Source organism: Mytilus californianus, unplaced genomic scaffold (assembly GCF_021869535.1).
Source record: "Mytilus californianus isolate M0D057914Y unplaced genomic scaffold, xbMytCali1.0.p SCAF_4, whole genome shotgun sequence".
Taxonomy (NCBI): Eukaryota; Metazoa; Mollusca; class Bivalvia; order Mytilida; family Mytilidae; genus Mytilus; species Mytilus californianus.
In genome coordinates, this window is record NW_026262690.1 from 91,087,762 (window position 1) to 91,105,488 (window position 17,727).

Consider the following 17,727-nt stretch of genomic DNA (forward strand, 5'->3'; position numbering starts at 1 on the left):
AATTGTCAATTGTACAGTATTGCGCAATAGCAAGAAATATTCAATTGCACAGTATTGTGCAAAAGAAGATACTTCGTATAAATTGCTTATTTCTTGATCAATTTCAATGGGGTTTTATTCTTGAATTCTTGGGGTTCTTTAATATGCTGAATCTAACCGTGTATTAAGTTTTTGGATTTTGGGCCCTGTTTTTAAATTGGTCCACATTGAGGTCCAAAGGGTCCAAAATTTAACTTTGTTTGATTTCATCAAAAATTGAATTATTGGGGTTCTTTGATATGCCGAATCTAACCGTGTATTTAGATTTTTAATTTTGGGTCCCGTTTTTTAAATTGGTCTACATTAAGGTCCAAAGGGTCCAAAATTAAACTTAGTTTGATTTTAACAAAAATTGAATTCTTAGGGTTCTTTGATATGCTGAATCTAAACATGTGTTTAGATTTTTTATTATGGGCCCAGTTTTCAAGTTGGTCCAAGTTGGGGTCCAAAATTAAACTTTTTTTGATTTCAACAAAAATTGAATATATGGGGTTCTTTGATATGCTGAATCTAAACATGTATTTAGATTTTTGATTTTTGGCCCAGTTTTCAAGTTGGTCCAAATTGGGGTCCAAAATTAAACTTTGTTTGATTTCAACAAAAAATGAATATATGGGGTTCTTTGATATGCTGAATCTTACCATGTATTTAGATTTTTTATTTGTGGGCCCGCTATCAAATTGGTTCATATTGAGGTCAAAAGGGTCCACAATTAAACTTTGTTTGATTTCATCAAAAATTGAATTATTGGGGTTCTTTGATGTGCCAAATCTAACCGTGTATTTAGATTTTTAATTTTGGGTCCTGTTTTTTAAATTGGTCTACATTAAGGTCCAAAGGGTCCAAAATTAAACTTAGTTTGATTTTAACAAAAATTGAATTTTTGGGGTTCTTTGATATGCTGAATCTAAACATGTGTTTAGATTTTTGATTATGGGACCAGTTTTCAAGTTGGTCCAAGTTTGGGTCCAAAATTAAACTTTGTTTGATTTCAACAAAAATTGAATATATGGGGTTCTTTGATATGCTGAATCTAAACATGTATTTAGATTTTAGATTTTTGGCCCAGTTTTCAAGTTGGTCCAAATTGGGGTCCAAAATTAAATTTGTTTGATTTCAACAAAAATTGAATATATGGGGTTCTTTGATATGCTGAATCTTACCATGTATTTAGATTTTTTATTTGTGGGCCCGCTATCAAATTGGTTCATATTGAGGTCAAAAGGGTCCAAAATTAAACTTTGTTTGATTTCATCAAAAATTGAATTATTGGGGTTCTTTGATATGCCAAATCTAACCGTGTTTTTAGATTTTTAATTTTGGGTCCCGTTTTTTAAATTTGTCTACATTAAGGTCCAAAGGGTCCAAAATTAAACTTAGTTTGATTTTAACAAAAATTGAATTCTTCAGGTACTTTGATATGCTGAATCTAAACATGTGTTTAGATTTTTGATTATGGGACCAGTTTTCAAGTTTGTCCAAGTTGGGGTCGAAATTAAACTTTGTTTGATTTCAACAAAAATTGAATATATGGGGTTCTTTGATATGCTGAATCTAACCATGTATTTAGATTTTTGATTTTTGGGCCCCGTTATCAACTTTGTCCACATTGAGGTCAAAAGGTTCCAAAATTAAACTTTGTTTGATTTCCTCAAAAATTGAATTCTTGGGGTTCTTTGATGTGCCAAATCTAACCGTGTATTTAGATTTTTAATTTTGGGTCCTGTTTTTTAAATTGGTCTACATTAAGGTCCAAAGGGTCCAAAATTAAACTTAGTTTGATTTTAACAAAAATTGAATTCTTCAGGTACTTTGATATGCTGAATCTAAACATGTGTTTAGATTTTTGATTATGGGACCAGTTTTCAAGTTTGTCCAAGTTGGGGTCGAAATTAAACTTTGTTTGATTTCAACAAAAATTGAATATATGGGGTTCTTTGATATGCTGAATCTAACCATGTATTTAGATTTTTGATTTTTGGGCCCCGTTATCAACTTTGTCCACATTGAGGTCAAAAGGTTCCAAAATTAAACTTTGTTTGATTTCCTCAAAAATTGAATTCTTGGGGTTCTTTGATGTGCCAAATCTAACCGTGTATTTAGATTTTTAATTTTGGGTCCTGTTTTTTAAATTGGTCTACATTAAGGTCCAAAGGGTCCAAAATTAAACTTAGTTTGATTTTAACAAAAATTGAATTCTTCAGGTACTTTGATATGCTGAATCTAAACATGTGTTTAGATTTTTATACGACCGCAAAAAAATTTTGTGGTCGTATATTGGTATGACGTTGGCGTCGTTGTCGTCGTCGTCGTCGTCCGGCGTCCGGCGTCGTCGTCGTCGTCCGGCGTCGTCGTCCGAATACATATTGGTTTTCGCACTCTAACTTTAGTTTAAGTGAATGGATCTTTTTGAAATTTGACCATAAGGTTAAATACCACAAAAGGAAGGTTGGGATTGATTTTGGGGGTTATGGTACCAACAGTTAAGGAATTAGGGGCCAAAAAGGGGCCAAAAATGAGCATTTTCTAGTTTCCAGACAATAACTGTGGAACGGTGTATGGATCTCTCTGAAATTATACTACAAGTTTCCATACCACAAAGGGATGGTTAGGATTTGCTTTGGGGGGTTATGGCTCAAACCGTTTAGGAATTAGGGGCAAAAAAGGGGGAAAAACAAGGTTGTCCTGGTTAATGGACAAATACTTTAGTACAAAACATAATTTAAAGCAGTGTAAGGGAGATAAATCAAATACATCATTGAAATTATCTCCCTTACACTGCTTTTAAATTATGTATAAAGTAATGGTTAATGAACAATAAAGATAATCTAAAACAGTGTAAGGGAGGTAATCCAAATACAACGTTTTGGTTACTTCCCTTACACTGCTATTAAATCATGTTTAAAGAAATGCATATTTATAAAGGAAGACCAGTAAAAATATCTGCAAATGTTTTCATCTTTTTTTTTTACAAAAAAATCCATATGAAAGATTTGACACTATATTTTTATTAATTCTATTATAAAATAGATTAAGTTAGCACTATGGTAAATTTAAATGGGTAATTATGGTTGCCAACTCCATTGGAAATTTGAATTGAGATTATGACCATATCTTGAGGGAAAGAATTTTTTTTGGGGAAAAAGAATTTAAAGAAGTAATCTTTAATTGCACAGTATGGCGCATTAGATTTGTAAAATCTTTGATCACATTTATTTATTTGTTATGCCGAATCTAACAGTGTATTTAGATTTTTAATTTTGGGTCCAGTTTTCAAATTGGTCTACATTAATGTCCAAAGGGTCCAAAATTAAACTTTGTTTGATTTTAGCAAAAATTGAATATATGAGGTTCTTTGATATGCTGAATCTAAACATGTATTCAGATTTTTGATTTTTGGCCCAGTTTTCAAGTTGGTCCAAATTGGGGTCCAAAATTAAACTTTGTTTGATTTCAACAAAAATTGAATAGATGGGGTACTTTGATATGCTGAATCTAACCATGTATTTAGATTTTTTATTTGTGGACCCCGTTATCTAATTGGTTCATATTGAGGTCAAAAGGGTCCAAAATTAAACTTTGTTTGATTTCATCTAAAATTGAATTATTGGGGTTCTTTGATATGCCAAATCTAACCGTGTATTTAGGTTTTTAATTTTGGGTCCTGTTTTTTAAATTGGTCTACATTGAGGTCCAAAGGGTCCAAAATTAAACTTTGTTTGATTTCATCGAAAATTGAATTATTGGGGTTCTTTGATATGCCAAATCTAACCGTGTATTTAGGTTTTTAATTTTGGGTCCTGTTTTTTAAATTGGTCTACATTGAGGTCCAAAGGGTCCAAAATTAAACTTAGTTTGATTTTGACAAAAATTGAATTCTTGGGGTTCTTTGATATGCTGAATCTAAACATGTGTTTAGATTTTTGATTATGGGCCCAGTTTTCAAGTTGGTCCAAGATAGGGTCCAGTATTTAAACTTTGTTTGATTTCAACAAAAATTGAATATATGGGGTTCTTTGATATGCTGAATCTAAACATGTATTTAGATTTTTGATTATGGGCCCAGTTTTCAAGTTGGTCCAAATTGGGGTCCAAAATTAAACTTTGTTTGATTTCAACAAAAATTGAATATATGGGGTTCTTTGATATGCTGAATCTAACCATGTATTTAGATTTTTTATTTGTAGGCCCCGCTATCAAATTGGTTCATATTGAGGTCAAAAGGGTCCAAAATTAAACTTTGTTTGATTTCATCAAAAATTGAATTATTGGGGTTCTTTGATATTCCAAATCTAACCGTGTATTTAGATTTTTAATTTTAAGTCCCGTTTTTTAAATTGGTCTACATTAAGGTCCAAAGGGTCCAAAATTAAACTTAGTTTGATTTTAGCAAAAATTGAATTCTTGGGGTTCTTTGATATGCTGAATCTAAACATGTGTTTAGATTTTTGATTATGGGCCCAGTTTTCAAGTTTGTCCAAGTTGGGGTCCAAAATTAAACTTTGTTTGATTTTAACAAAAATTGAATATATGGGGTTCTTTGATATGCTGAATCTAACCATGTATTTTGATTTTGGACATTGGACCATAATAGGTAAATTAAAAGAATTCAAGTTCTTAGACCACATTCTTTCTGTGTCAGAAACCTATGCTGTGTCAAATATTTAATAACAATCCAAATTCAGAGCTGTATCAAGCTTGAATGTTGTGTCCATACTTGCCCCAACTGTTCAGGGTTCGACCTCTGCGGTCGTATCAAGCTGCGCCCCAGCGAAGCATTTTATTGATTATGGGACCAGTTTTCAAGTTTGTCCAAGTTGGGGTCCAAAATTAAACTTTGTTTGATTTCAACAAAAATTGAATATATGGGGTTCTTTGATATGCTGAATCTAACCATGTATTTTGATTTTGGACATTGGACCACAATAGGTAAATTAAAAAAATTGAAGTTCTTAGACCACATTCTTTCTGTGTCAGAAACCTATGCTGTGTCAAATATTTAATCACAATCCAAATTCAGAGCTGTATCAAGCTTGAATGTTGTGTCCATACTTGCCCCAACTGTTCAGGGTTCGACCTCTGCGGTCGTATCAAGCTGCGCCCAGCGAAGCATTTTATTCAGATATAAGGCAAAAACGCAAACATGTTAGTATAAATCGTCATTAAAGGTCAATAACTCCAATATAGGGTAATCAGACTATTTCAACCATGTTGACTTTAATATTTGTAGAACTTATCTTGCTGATCATTTTTGCCAGATAAAGTTTCTCTCTATCTATTATAATTTTCAAGATAATAGGCAAAAATTTTAAAAGTTGATAAAATTCATCATTTAAGGGCAATAACTCCTATAATAAGTCGTCTGACAGTTTGAATTTAGCCATGTCCGCCATGTTGGTTGGCAGGTTGGGTCATCAGACACATTTTTTATATGACCGCAAAAAATTTTTTGCGTCGTATAATGCTATCATGTTGTTGTCTGCATCGTCCGAAGACGCATTTAGTTTCCGGACAATAACTTTAGTTTAAGTGAATGGATCTCTATGAAATTTTACCATAAGGTTCAATACCACAAAAGGAAGGTTGGGATTGATTTTGGGGGTTATGGCACCAACAGTTAAGGAATGAGGGGCCAAAAAATAAGCATTTTTGTAACTTCCAGACAATAACTTGTGTGTTAGTGTATGGATCTCTCTGACATTGTACCACAAGGTTCCATATCACAAAGGGAATGCTGGGATTGATTTTGGTGGTAATTGCCTCAAAATTTTAGGAATTAGGGGCCAAAAAAGGGGCAAAAAACAAGCATTTTTCTTGTTTCATGACAATAACTTGTGTGTAAGTGTATGGATCTTTCTGAAATTGTACTACAAGGTTCCATATCACAAATGGAAAGCTGGAATTCAGTTTGGGGGTAATTGCCCAAAACGTTCAGGAATAAGGGGCCAAAAATAAGCATTTTTCTAGTTTCCAGACAATAACTTGTGTTCAAGTGTATGGATCTCTCTGAAATTGTACTGCAAGGTACTATACCACAAAGGGAAGGCTGGGATTGAGTTTGGGGGTAATTGCCTCAAAATTTTAGGAATTAGGGGCCAAAAAAGGGCAAAAAACAAGCATTTTTCTAGTTTCAGGACAATAACTTGTGTGTAAGTGTAAGGATCTTTATGAAATTGTACTTCAATGAACCATATCACAAAGGGAAAGCTGGGTTTGAGTTTGGGGGTAATTGCCCTAAACGTTTAGGAATTTGGGGCCAAAAAACAAGCATTTTTACAGTTTCCAGACAATAACTTGTGTTCAAGTGTATGGATCTCTCTGAAATTGTACTGTAAGGTACCATACCACAAAGGGAAGGCTGGGATTGAGTTTGGGGTAATGAATCATAAGGGGGTTCAAAAAATTGGGGGGGGGGGGGAATTTTTTTTTTCCTTTTTTTTTTTTCTTTAAAATTTTCCATTTTAAGTTGGTTATTTTTTATATATATATATATATATATAAAAGCAAATAATAATGATATGGTTTGATTTCATCAAAAATTGAAATATTGGGGTTCTTTGATATGCTGAATCTAACCGTGTATTTAGATTCTTAAGTTTTGGTCCCGTTTTCAAATTGGTCTACATTAAGGTTCAAAGGGTCCAAAATTAAACTTAGTTTGATTTTAACAAAAATTGAATTCTTGGGGTTCTTTGATATGCTGAATCTAACCGTGTATGTATTTAGATTTTGGATATTGGACCATAATAGGTATATTAAAATTTTTTAAGTTCTTAGACCACATTCATTCTGTGTCAGAAACCTATGCTATGTCAAATATTTAATCACAATCCAAATTCAGAGCTGTATCAAGCTTGAATGTTGTGACCATACTTGCCCCAACTGTTCAGGGTTCGACCTCTGCGGTCGTATCAAGCTGCGCCCAGCGGAGCATTTTATTAAACTAGATACCCCAATAATGATTGTGGACAAGTTTGGTTAAATTTGGCCCAGTAGTTTCAGAGGAGAAGGTTTTTGTAAAAGATAACGATAGACGACGTACACCAAATGACGAGAAAAGCTCACTTGGCCTTTTGACCAGGTGAGCTAAAAAAGTAAAATAACTAAAATAACACTCCAATAACTTTAAGCAATATATATCATGTATACATATGAAACACCTATAATTTAGATTCTTACTTTTCATTTACAGCTAGGAAGTATAGCAGATAGAACAATACATGAAGCAGATACAGATGGTGATAAACAGATCTCTTTTGATGAATTTAAACAGGTATATTATGTAATCCTTTTAGTGTTGATATTAAATGACACATTAGTATGTTAAGACCTATATGAAAATAAGCAGAAGTGGTATGATTGCCAATGAGACAACTATCCACCAGAGTCAAATGACGAAGATAAAAGCAATTATAGGTCACTGCACCTAGCTTGCATGTTGTATCTAGAATTATAGCATGATTTATACTTATTAATGATAATTTAGAAATTATAACGAAGTTTCTATTAATTCGAATAATGCAACTGGGAGAGTATTGCAATAATACAACCTCACATTCAGATATTTGATACATATATCTGTATGCAAATTTTACTGAAATCGCAATAATTTATCTTGCTGGAGAGAACCATGACATTCGTCAGGAAGACTGGAAATTTTAGACAATTAAGATTAAGGTCAAAACACACCTACCCAGTGTGGGGTTTGACTTCACAACCTAATGTGTTGACAGGCTAGTGATATAATAGAGCAACTATGTAGACCACTCAGACTTTTTAAATTTTAATACTGAATGAAAATGTAGAATTCTTTTTCTTTTCAGGCAATGAAATATTTAATAATTTGTTGAACCCTTTTTCTTATAAGGCATTGGAAAATTTGATAAAATGTAGAACCTTTTTTCTTTTCAGGCAATGGAAAAAGTAGATGTAGAACAGAAAATGAGTATAAGGTTCCTGAACTGATTAGATATAATAACTGTTCTTTGACAATAGTAAAATGACTACAATAGGAGAGATAGATTGTTCTATATTCTGAATATACATGATGGATATTTACATGTGATAAAAAAGAATAACCTGTCTCTAAAGTATCCAAATCTTTGGTCATGACTTTTATCCCACCTTTGTTTGGTATAACATATCATATGGATTTACCAGCATAAACAGCTTACCCTGGATTCATCTATTTAAAGTGTCTACCGATTTTGCTTGATTTGTGTGGCTACTTGATTATAAAATAAATCCACAATACTGTGGGAACCATTTTTTATCAATTTGGGGAAAATTTCAATTTTGTGGATATTTCATTTTTTGGTTTTTCAAAGTCTGTATGCTATCCTAAAAGAAGTTTATACTTCCTTGAACATTTAAATTTGTGGTTTTGCTATTCCCAAGAGATCAAAGAAAATTGATATTCCAACAATGATAATGAATCCTCGGTATATAAAATTGTATCCATATCATCAGTTTTTTTCAAACTCATATTATAACATATATGCATTTGAAAGATAATCAGATTACTTATTATGGTATTTATTTACTATGAGGGAATAAAATTATGGTATTTCTTTACTATGAGGGAATAAAATTATGGTATTTCTTTACTATGAGGGAATAAAGTTATGGTATTTCTTTACTATGAGGAAATAAATTGAGTACTTTTTTAATTATTATTGCTAAAATACAGAAGCATAAATTTGAAGATGATTGTGTTCTAATTAATTGATCTGCTTTTGATTTTTTGTATTGTGTATATCATAAATTGCATATTTATAAAATGAAATATGATTTTATTTGACCTTTGGAAAAAAAAGTTTTACAGCACGAACCGTACAAGTGTTAATCTTTTTTCTTGCAAATTGTCATTTCTATTCGGATATCTTTCAGCTTTTAAAAATTTGTTAGTTGTTGAAATCAAAATGGCAAAGGTTGAAGTCTGTTGAATTTAATGTAAATAACATAAACTGAGCAGTTCCAATTTTGACACCTAACAATTCTTTAAAAGCCCTGTAAACGTTTAAATAGAATTGACCACTATCAAGAACATTTGAAAACACAGGAAAAATTTATATATAGGGTTTTTTTTTTTCCCTTTTTTTTTTTTGGCTGAATCTTTATTGTAAATATAAACATTGGTGCTTGCTTGATATGACATTGTTATTATTTATACATGTATTTATAAAGGTTGCTATTATATCATTAATTTTTTTTAATTTATAGATCATTTATGTAATACATGAATAACTTTTCAAACCTACTCACATTCTGCATATATTTCAACATTCCAAAATATTTTAATAAGATTCTAATAATATATTGATTTTATTACTTACTAAAATTCATTATGTGCTAAGATAATAGCCAAAGTTGGTTAAATACTTGAAGACACTTTATAAAGTAAATTGAGGGGGAAAAAACACTTTAATGTATTATTTGCATTTTGATAAAGAAAAAGGACAGTTTGATTTAATTTTTTCTTTAAGTATTTATAAGTATTGCATTAGTGATCACGAAAGGTTGTATTGAGTATTTGTATGCAAAATGAAATCTCAACTTGGCCTAAAAAGGGATTTTTATCAGTATGTATAGAAAAAAGATATATGCTATGTGTATATACTAAAACATTTGAAACAATGAGAGAAAAGCCATATGTGTTGCAATACTTTCACACATTTTCGATATGCATTGCAACATGCATTGTGGATAATATTTTGCTTTTGTTAGTTCTTACACTAAAGATGACGTGAACTGTAGTAGCTTTTCACAGAATGAAAGAAACATGAAAATATTAACAAAGATTGGGTTTTAGAGTGATCTTTGTAAAAGCAATTTATGTAAACCATGGATATACACCTTATCACTATTTAGTCCATTCTGGAAAAAAACAGTCATTTATTCAACTTCCTGTTTGATAAAGTATTACAAACACAAAGGTCATCAGTACTGAGCTGGGAGAGGAAAAAGTTTGATAATTTATTGTTCATTTTTTTAAAAACAAACTAAAGTTTTAAAAATGCTTTGTTTGCAGTGTTTACCGTGATTTAAACATGTTTTTTTTTTTAATTTTATGCACAATACATTGTTTAAACAGGGCCCCAGTTAGCTTCAACTGGATGAAAAAGCTATGTAATTTCAGACTTGTATGGTTTGGAATAAATAGCGATAAGGTGTATTGGTACCCATAACTCATATTTTAAATGGAATAATATTTTATTTGGTATTATAGAGAAAGAATTTCTAGAATCTAGTCTTTCATATGTTGTATAATTTGAATAATCAGAATCATGTGTAAACAGTGATTTTTTTTTTTAATTTATAGCAATTTTAGTTATCTTTGTATCAGTTTAGGTGAAAGAAATGAGTGTGGTGATCTTGGTTTTAAATGAAGATGCTATTTGTTATATCATTGTTATCGATTGATGTTATTTTTTAAATATGGTAATTTAAAGATTTTTTTAGCATCTTTGAATATGCCAGATGCTTGATTTAATAATTTTTAAAACTTCTTGACAATTTGTATTTGTTATTTTTGTTATTTGCATTTTTAACCAATAATTGAAAAGAAAATACAAGAGAATAACAAATTGCAAGTCCATTTGGTTTTTGTTTTTCATGAAATAATATCAGTTCATTTAAAATCTCACCTCTGTTTTTCTGTGAAAATGCTTCATATGTGAGATAATTCTTGAACAATTTCAGTTATGATTTATGTAAAGGATTTGTGCAAATTCATTTCAGAAGAGGATATTTTATTACGACCACTGTACTGTATACAAAATTTTCTTCTAATCAGGAGCTATTTAAAAAAAAACTGTTCCTGTCAAAATCAAAATTTCCCATGTAAGACAGCTTGGCTCAAGCTTGACATATTACTTTACTTACGTATTTCGACAGTGTATCACATACAAGAAAATTTGTATATAAAAGAGAGGTTTTCATCATCGAATAAAGACATTTCTAGTCAAGTCATATGACAAGTTTACTGGTACATGCTTTGTTTTGAAATGGTGTGGTTCATCCAGAATAAAGTGCTGTCATAAATAATTGGAAAAAATAAAGTATCATTTTGAGAAATTATTCAGTTCAAAATTAACAGTAGGAAAATAAGTCTGCAAGAACAAAGGAAATTTAAATGTATTCCTAATACCAGGAATCTATCTATAAGAGAACAATTTAGGCCCTTAATAATAATAAATAGTTAAAAGTGAGTTAGAATATGTATAATTTAAAAGGATTTATATAGAGTATTAAAAAATATATACACTGGATGTAGCACATAATCATGTTGTTAAAAGAGTATTTGAGATAAAGCATATCATTAAAATTGTTTTACTGCAATCTTTGTTGTTTATAGAATAGTAATCCTCAGATTCACCCTTTGCAGATAATATCAGGTGCCTGATATAAGTCGTTGGGCTCAGTCCAGTTGCAGATTTAGAGGGGACAAGAAGGATTGAAGAAGCAAATATATATATGGGGAACCCAAGTCAGGAGCCTGTGTAAATATAATATGGGGAGCCCAAGCCTGTACTTCAGTGGTTGTCCATGGTTCATATCTGTCATATATTTGTTTTTTGTTAATTGTTTTGTTATAAATTAGGCCGTGAGTTTTCTGAATTGAATTGTTTCATATTTTTAGTCCACTACTGATGAAGTCGAAGGGAAATTTAGGTTTGCACTCCGTCCGTCTGTCTGTCTGTCCATCCGTCAGTCCAGCAAATCAGTTTTCCACACTTTTTTTCTTCATGCTTAAAGATATTGATTTGATATTTGGTATATTGTATGATCATGACAAGTTACAGATCAAGTTCGAATTTTGTTCTGGTCTGATGATTTTGTGCAGAGTTATGGTTCTTGGACTTAGAAAATTCGCTTAAATAATTAGTTTTCCACGCTTTTTATACGACCGCAAAAATATTTTTGTGGTCGTATGACGTTGGCGTCGTCGTCGTCGTCCGGTGCGTCGTCGTCGTCATCCGAAGACACATTGGTTTTCGCACTTTAACTTTAGTTTAAGTGAATGGATCTCTATGAAATTTTACCATAAGGTTCAATACCACAAAAGGAAGGTGGGGATTGATTTTGGGGGTTATGGTACCAACAGTTAAGGAATTAGGGGCCAAAAATAAGCATTTTTGTAACTTCCAGACATAACTTGTGTGTTAGTGTATGGATCTCTCTGACATTGTAATACAAGGTTCCATATCACAAAGGGAATGCTGGGATTGATTTTGGGGGTAATTGCCTCCAAATTTTAGGAATTAGGGGCCAAAAAGGGGCAAAAAACAAGCATTTTTCAAGTTTCATGACAATAACGTGTGTGTAAGTGTATGGATCTTTATGAAATTGTACCACAAGGTTACATATCACAAAGGGAAAACTGGAATTGAGTTTTGGGGTAATTGCCAAAAACGTTTAGGAATAAGGGGCCAAAAAGGGGCAAAAAATAAGCATTTTTCTAGTTTCTAGACAATAACTTGTGTTCAAGTGTATGGATCTCTCTGAAATTGTACTGCAAGGTACCATGCCACAAAGGGAAGGCTGTAATTGATTTTTGGGGGTAATTGCCTCAAAATTTTAGGAATTAGGGGCCACAAAGGGGCAAAAAAACAAGCATTTTTCTAGTTTCAGGACAATAACTTGTGTGTAAGTGTATGGATCTTATGAAATTGTACTACAAGATTCCATATCACAAAAGGAAAGCTGAATTTGAGTTTGGGGGTAATTGCCCTAAACGTTTAGGAATTTGGGGCCAAAACGGGGCCAAAAAACAAGCATTTTTCTAGTTTCCAGACAATAACTTGTGTTCAAGTGTATGGATCTCTCTGAAATTGTACTGCAAGGTACCATACCACAAAGGGAAGGCTGGGATTGAGTTTGGGGGTGATGAATCATAAGGAGGTTCAAAAAATTTGGGGGGGAAGATTTTTTTTTCATTTTTTTTCTTTAAAATTTTCCATTTTAAATTGGTTATTTCTGATTTATATATAAAAACAAATAATAATGATATGGTTTGAATAGGTAAATTAAAAATTTTTAAGTTCTTAGACCACATTCATTCTGTGTCAGAAACCTATGCTATGTCAAATATTCAATTACAATCCAAATTCAGTGCTGTATCAAGCTTGAATGTTGTGTTCATACTTGCCCCAAATATTCAGGGTTTGACCTCTGCGGTCGTATCAAGCTGCGCCCCAGCGGAGCATTTTATTTAGTCATGCTTGAAGATATTGACTTGATATTTGTTATACAGTTTACACCATGATAAGTTATAAATCAAATTAGCATTTTGTTCCAGTACAAAGAATTTTTAACTGGTAGGGGACTATGTATTACCATACAATACTCTCAGAATGCTTGTTCATGTCGGAGCATTTTATAGCCGACTATACAGTATGGATTTTTCTCATTGTTGAAGGCTGTAGTTGCCTATAATTGCTTACATCCACTTAATTTGAACTTTGGTGGATAGTTGTCTCATTGGCAATCATACCTCATCTCCTCATTTTTATATGGATGTAACATAAAAGCTAATAAGATATAGTTCTCCTGTGAAAACATTCATCATTGTATACTTAAAACAAGTAAAAAGGACATTTGAACAAGCAATAGAATTCTATGTACAAATGTACAAGATATGGGTATAAAATGAAATTAAACATATACAAGGAAAGGGTTAAACTTGTTTCTCCTGGTGAAGAAACAAATATGGATGCAATATGAAACTAATGAAATATAGATATATTTCACTTTTTACTGAAATGAAAGGGACCTCTTTTTCAAAATCATTGATCTGCCAATGAATTTTTATACGACCGCAAAAAAATTTTGTGGTCGTATATTGGTATGACGTTGGCGTCGTCGTCGTCGTCGTCGTCGTCGTCGTCCGGCGTCGTCGTCGTCGTCCGGCGTCGTCGTCCGAATACATATTGGTTTTCGCACTCTAACTTTAGTTTAAGTGAATGGATCTTTTTGAAATTTGACCATAAGGTTAAATACCACAAAAGGAAGGTTGGGATTGATTTTGGGGGTTATGGTACCAACAGTTAAGGAATTAGGGGCCAAAAAGGGGCCAAAAATGAGCATTTTCTAGTTTCCAGACAATAACTGTGGAACGGTGTATGGATCTCTCTGAAATTATACTACAAGTTTCCATACCACAAAGGGATGGTTAGGATTTGCTTTGGGGGGTTATGGCTCAAACCGTTTAGGAATTAGGGGCAAAAAAGGGGGAAAAACAAGGTTGTCCTGGTTAATGGACAAATACTTTAGTACAAAACATAATTTAAAGCAGTGTAAGGGAGATAAATCAAATACATCATTGAAATTATCTCCCTTACACTGCTTTTAAATTATGTATAAAGTAATGGTTAATGAACAATAAAGATAATCTAAAACAGTGTAAGGGAGGTAATCCAAATACAACGTTTTGGTTACTTCCCTTACACTGCTTTTAAATTATGTTTAAAGAAATGCATATTTATAAAGGAAGACCAGTAAAAATATCTGCAAATGTTTTCATCTTTTTTTTTTACAAAAAAATCCATATGAAAGATTTGACACTATATTTTTATTAATTCTATTATAAAATAGATTTAAGTTAGCACTATGGTAAATTTAAATGGGTAATTATGGTTGCCAACTCCATTGGAAATTTGAATTGAAATTATGACCATATCTTGAGGGAAAGAATTTTTTTGGGGGAAAAAGGGGGGGGGGGGGGATAAAAAGAAATTGTGGGGGGGCCAATTTTTTCTCATTTCAGATTTCAGAAATTAAAAAGAATTATTCTTCAAATATTTTTTTTTTTTCAAATTTCAAATATTGAAAAATTTCAAGAAGTAATCTTTAATTGCACAGTATGGCGCATTAGATTTGTAAAATCTTTGATCACATTTATTTATTTGTTATGCCGAATCTAACAGTGTATTTAGATTTTTAATTTTGGGTCCAGTTTTCAAATTGGTCTACATTAATGTCCAAAGGGTCCAAAATTAAACTTTGTTTGATTTTAGCAAAAATTGAATATATGAGGTTCTTTGATATGCTGAATCTAAACATGTATTTAGATTTTTGATTTTTGGCCCAGTTTTCAAGTTGGTCCAAATTGGGGTCCAAAATTAAACTTTGTTTGATTTCAACAAAAATTGAATATATGGGGTTCTTTGATATGCTGAATCTAACCATGTATTTAGATTTTTTATTTGTGGACCCCGTTATCTAATTGGTTCATATTGAGGTCAAAAGGGTCCAAAATTAAACTTTGTTTGATTTCATCTAAAATTGAATTATTGGGGTTCTTTGATATTCCAAATCTAACGGTGTATTTAGGTTTTTAAATTTGGGTCCTGTTTTTTAAATTGGTCTACATTGAGGTCCAAAGGGTCCAAAATTAAACTTAGTTTGATTTTGACAAAAATTGAATTCTTGGGGTTCTTTGATTTGCTGAATCTAAACATATGTTTAGATTTTTGATTATGGGCCCAGTTTTCAAGTTGGTCCAAGGTAGGGTCCAGTATTTAAACTTTGTTTGATTTCAACAAAAATTGAATATATGAGGTTCTTTGATATGCTGAATCTAAACATGTATTTAGATTTTTGATTATGGGCCCAGTTTTCAAGTTGGTCCAAATTGGGGTCCAAAATTAAACTTTGTTTGATTTCAACAAAAATTGAATATATGAGGTTCTTTGATATGCTGAATCTAACCATGTATTTAGATTTTTTATTTATAGGCCCCGCTATCAAATTGGTTCATATTGAGGTCAAAAGGGTCCAAAATTAAACTTTGTTTGATTTCATCGAAAATTGAATTATTGGGGTTCTTTGATATGCCAAATCTATCCGTGTTTTTAGATTTTTAATTTGGGTCCTGTTTTTTAAATTGGTCTTCATTGAGGTCCAAAGGGTCCAAAATTAAACTTAGTTTGATTTTAACAAAAATTGAATTCTTGGGGTTCTTTGATATGCTGAATCTAAACATGTGTTTAGATTTTTGATTATGGGCCCAGTTTTCAAGTTGGTCCAAGTTGGAGTCCAAAATTAAACTTTTTTTGATTTCAACAAAAATTGAATATATGGGGTTCTTTGATATGCTGAATCTAACCATGAATTTAGATTTTTTATTTGTGGGCCCGGCTATCAAATTGGTTCATATTGAGGTCAAAAGGGTCCAAAATTAAACTTTGTTTGATTTCATCAAAAATTGAATTATTAGGGTTCTTTGATATTCCAAATCTAACCGTGTATTTAGATTTTTAATTTTAAGTCCCGTTTTTTAAATTGGTCTACATTAAGGTCCAAAGGGTCCAAAATTAAACTTAGTTTGATTTTAGCAAAAATTGAATTCTTGGGGTTCTTTGATATGCTGAATCTAAACATGTGTTTTGATTTTTGATTATGGGCCCAGTTTTCAAGTTTGTCTAAGTTGGGGTCCAAAATTAAACTTTGTTTGATTTTAACAAAAATTGAATATATGGGGTTATTTGATATGCTGAATCTAACCATGTATTTTGATTTTGGACATTGGACCATAATAGGTAAATTAAAAAAATTCAAGTTCTTAGACCACATTCTTTCTGTGTCAGAAACCTATGCTGTGTCAAATATTTAATAGCAATCCAAATTCAGAGCTGTATCAAGCTTGAATGTTGTGTCCATACTTGCCCCAACTGTTCAGGGTTCGACCTCTGCGGTCGTATCAAGCTGCGCCCCAGCGAAGCATTTTATTTATTTTACTGCAGAAATTCTTGTATGGTGATTTATAGTTGCTTACTTCTATGTCATTTGGTCCCTGGTGGAGAATGGTATAATTGGCAATCATACCACATCTTGTTATTATACCACACGCAACTTTGTTGCATGGGGTATAATGTGTTTGACTCATCTGCAGTCTTGTTCGTGTCATCGCAACTCCTCTGAAACCACACAACAGAATTTCATGAAACTTTTTAGATAATAAGGACATACTATTTAGATGTGCATAGCCACAGTAAATAATGATTCAATGTTTTTTTCTAGGAGTTATGCCCTTTTAAACTTGGAATTTTTGCCTAAATATACTATTGCAACAGATTTTCATTGGAACTCCTCTGAAACCACATAACAGAATTTCATGAAACTTTTTAGATAATAAGGACATTCTATGTAGATGTTTATACCGACAGGAACTTATGATACTTTGTTTTTTCTAGGAGTAATGCCTATTGAACTTAACTTAATATACTACTACAACAGTTTGTCATTGCAACTCCTCTGAAACCACACAACAGAATTTCATGAAACTTTTTAGTTAATCGGGACATAATATGTAGATGTACTTAACAAACTTTTATTAATTGACTTTTGTAGGAGTAATGAGTCTTTGAACTTAGGAATCTGGTGAGATTTTGTTTGCCGTGAGACAATGTGGGGGCGTGGGGTATGTGAGCATGCTCACAAAGGTCCTTTATTTTTAACCGGATTTTCGAATGAAATATCGGTTATTAAAATAGTTATATACGGCAGGTGGCTGGGTGGTTCTGGCGGCTGCCAAACAGCATCAGCACAATAACATGAAAACGCTTTAACAAATTTTTTTCAAATTTAAATATGTTGTTTCCTGGGACTTAATGAAGGTCTCTATTAATTTTCAAGATTTTAGTATATCTCCTTTGTGAGTTATCGCCATTTTTAATATCCAAAGTA

General features: G+C 31.9%; 1 protein-coding gene and 1 long non-coding RNA gene across 2 annotated transcripts in view; one reads left to right on the forward strand and one right to left on the reverse strand.

Annotated features, from left to right (window-relative positions):
• Window positions 1-11,379, forward strand: part of LOC127698829 (calcineurin B homologous protein 1-like) — a 27,938-nt gene extending 16,559 nt beyond the window's left edge. The window contains exons 6-7 of the mRNA XM_052202523.1: window positions 7,232-7,312; window positions 7,951-11,379. Coding sequence (XP_052058483.1) covers window positions 7,232-7,312; window positions 7,951-8,004 — 135 coding nt within the window. The 3' untranslated portion in view covers window positions 8,005-11,379. The remainder of the gene's footprint in view (window positions 1-7,231; window positions 7,313-7,950) is intronic.
• On the reverse strand, window positions 6,528-16,660 carry LOC127698840 (uncharacterized). The gene is made up of 2 exons (XR_007980968.1): window positions 16,633-16,660; window positions 6,528-6,841 (listed from the first exon to the last, which is right to left on the reverse strand). It is a non-coding gene; the product is annotated as an uncharacterized LOC127698840 (long non-coding RNA).
• Window positions 16,661-17,727: the final 1,067 nt, after the last annotated feature.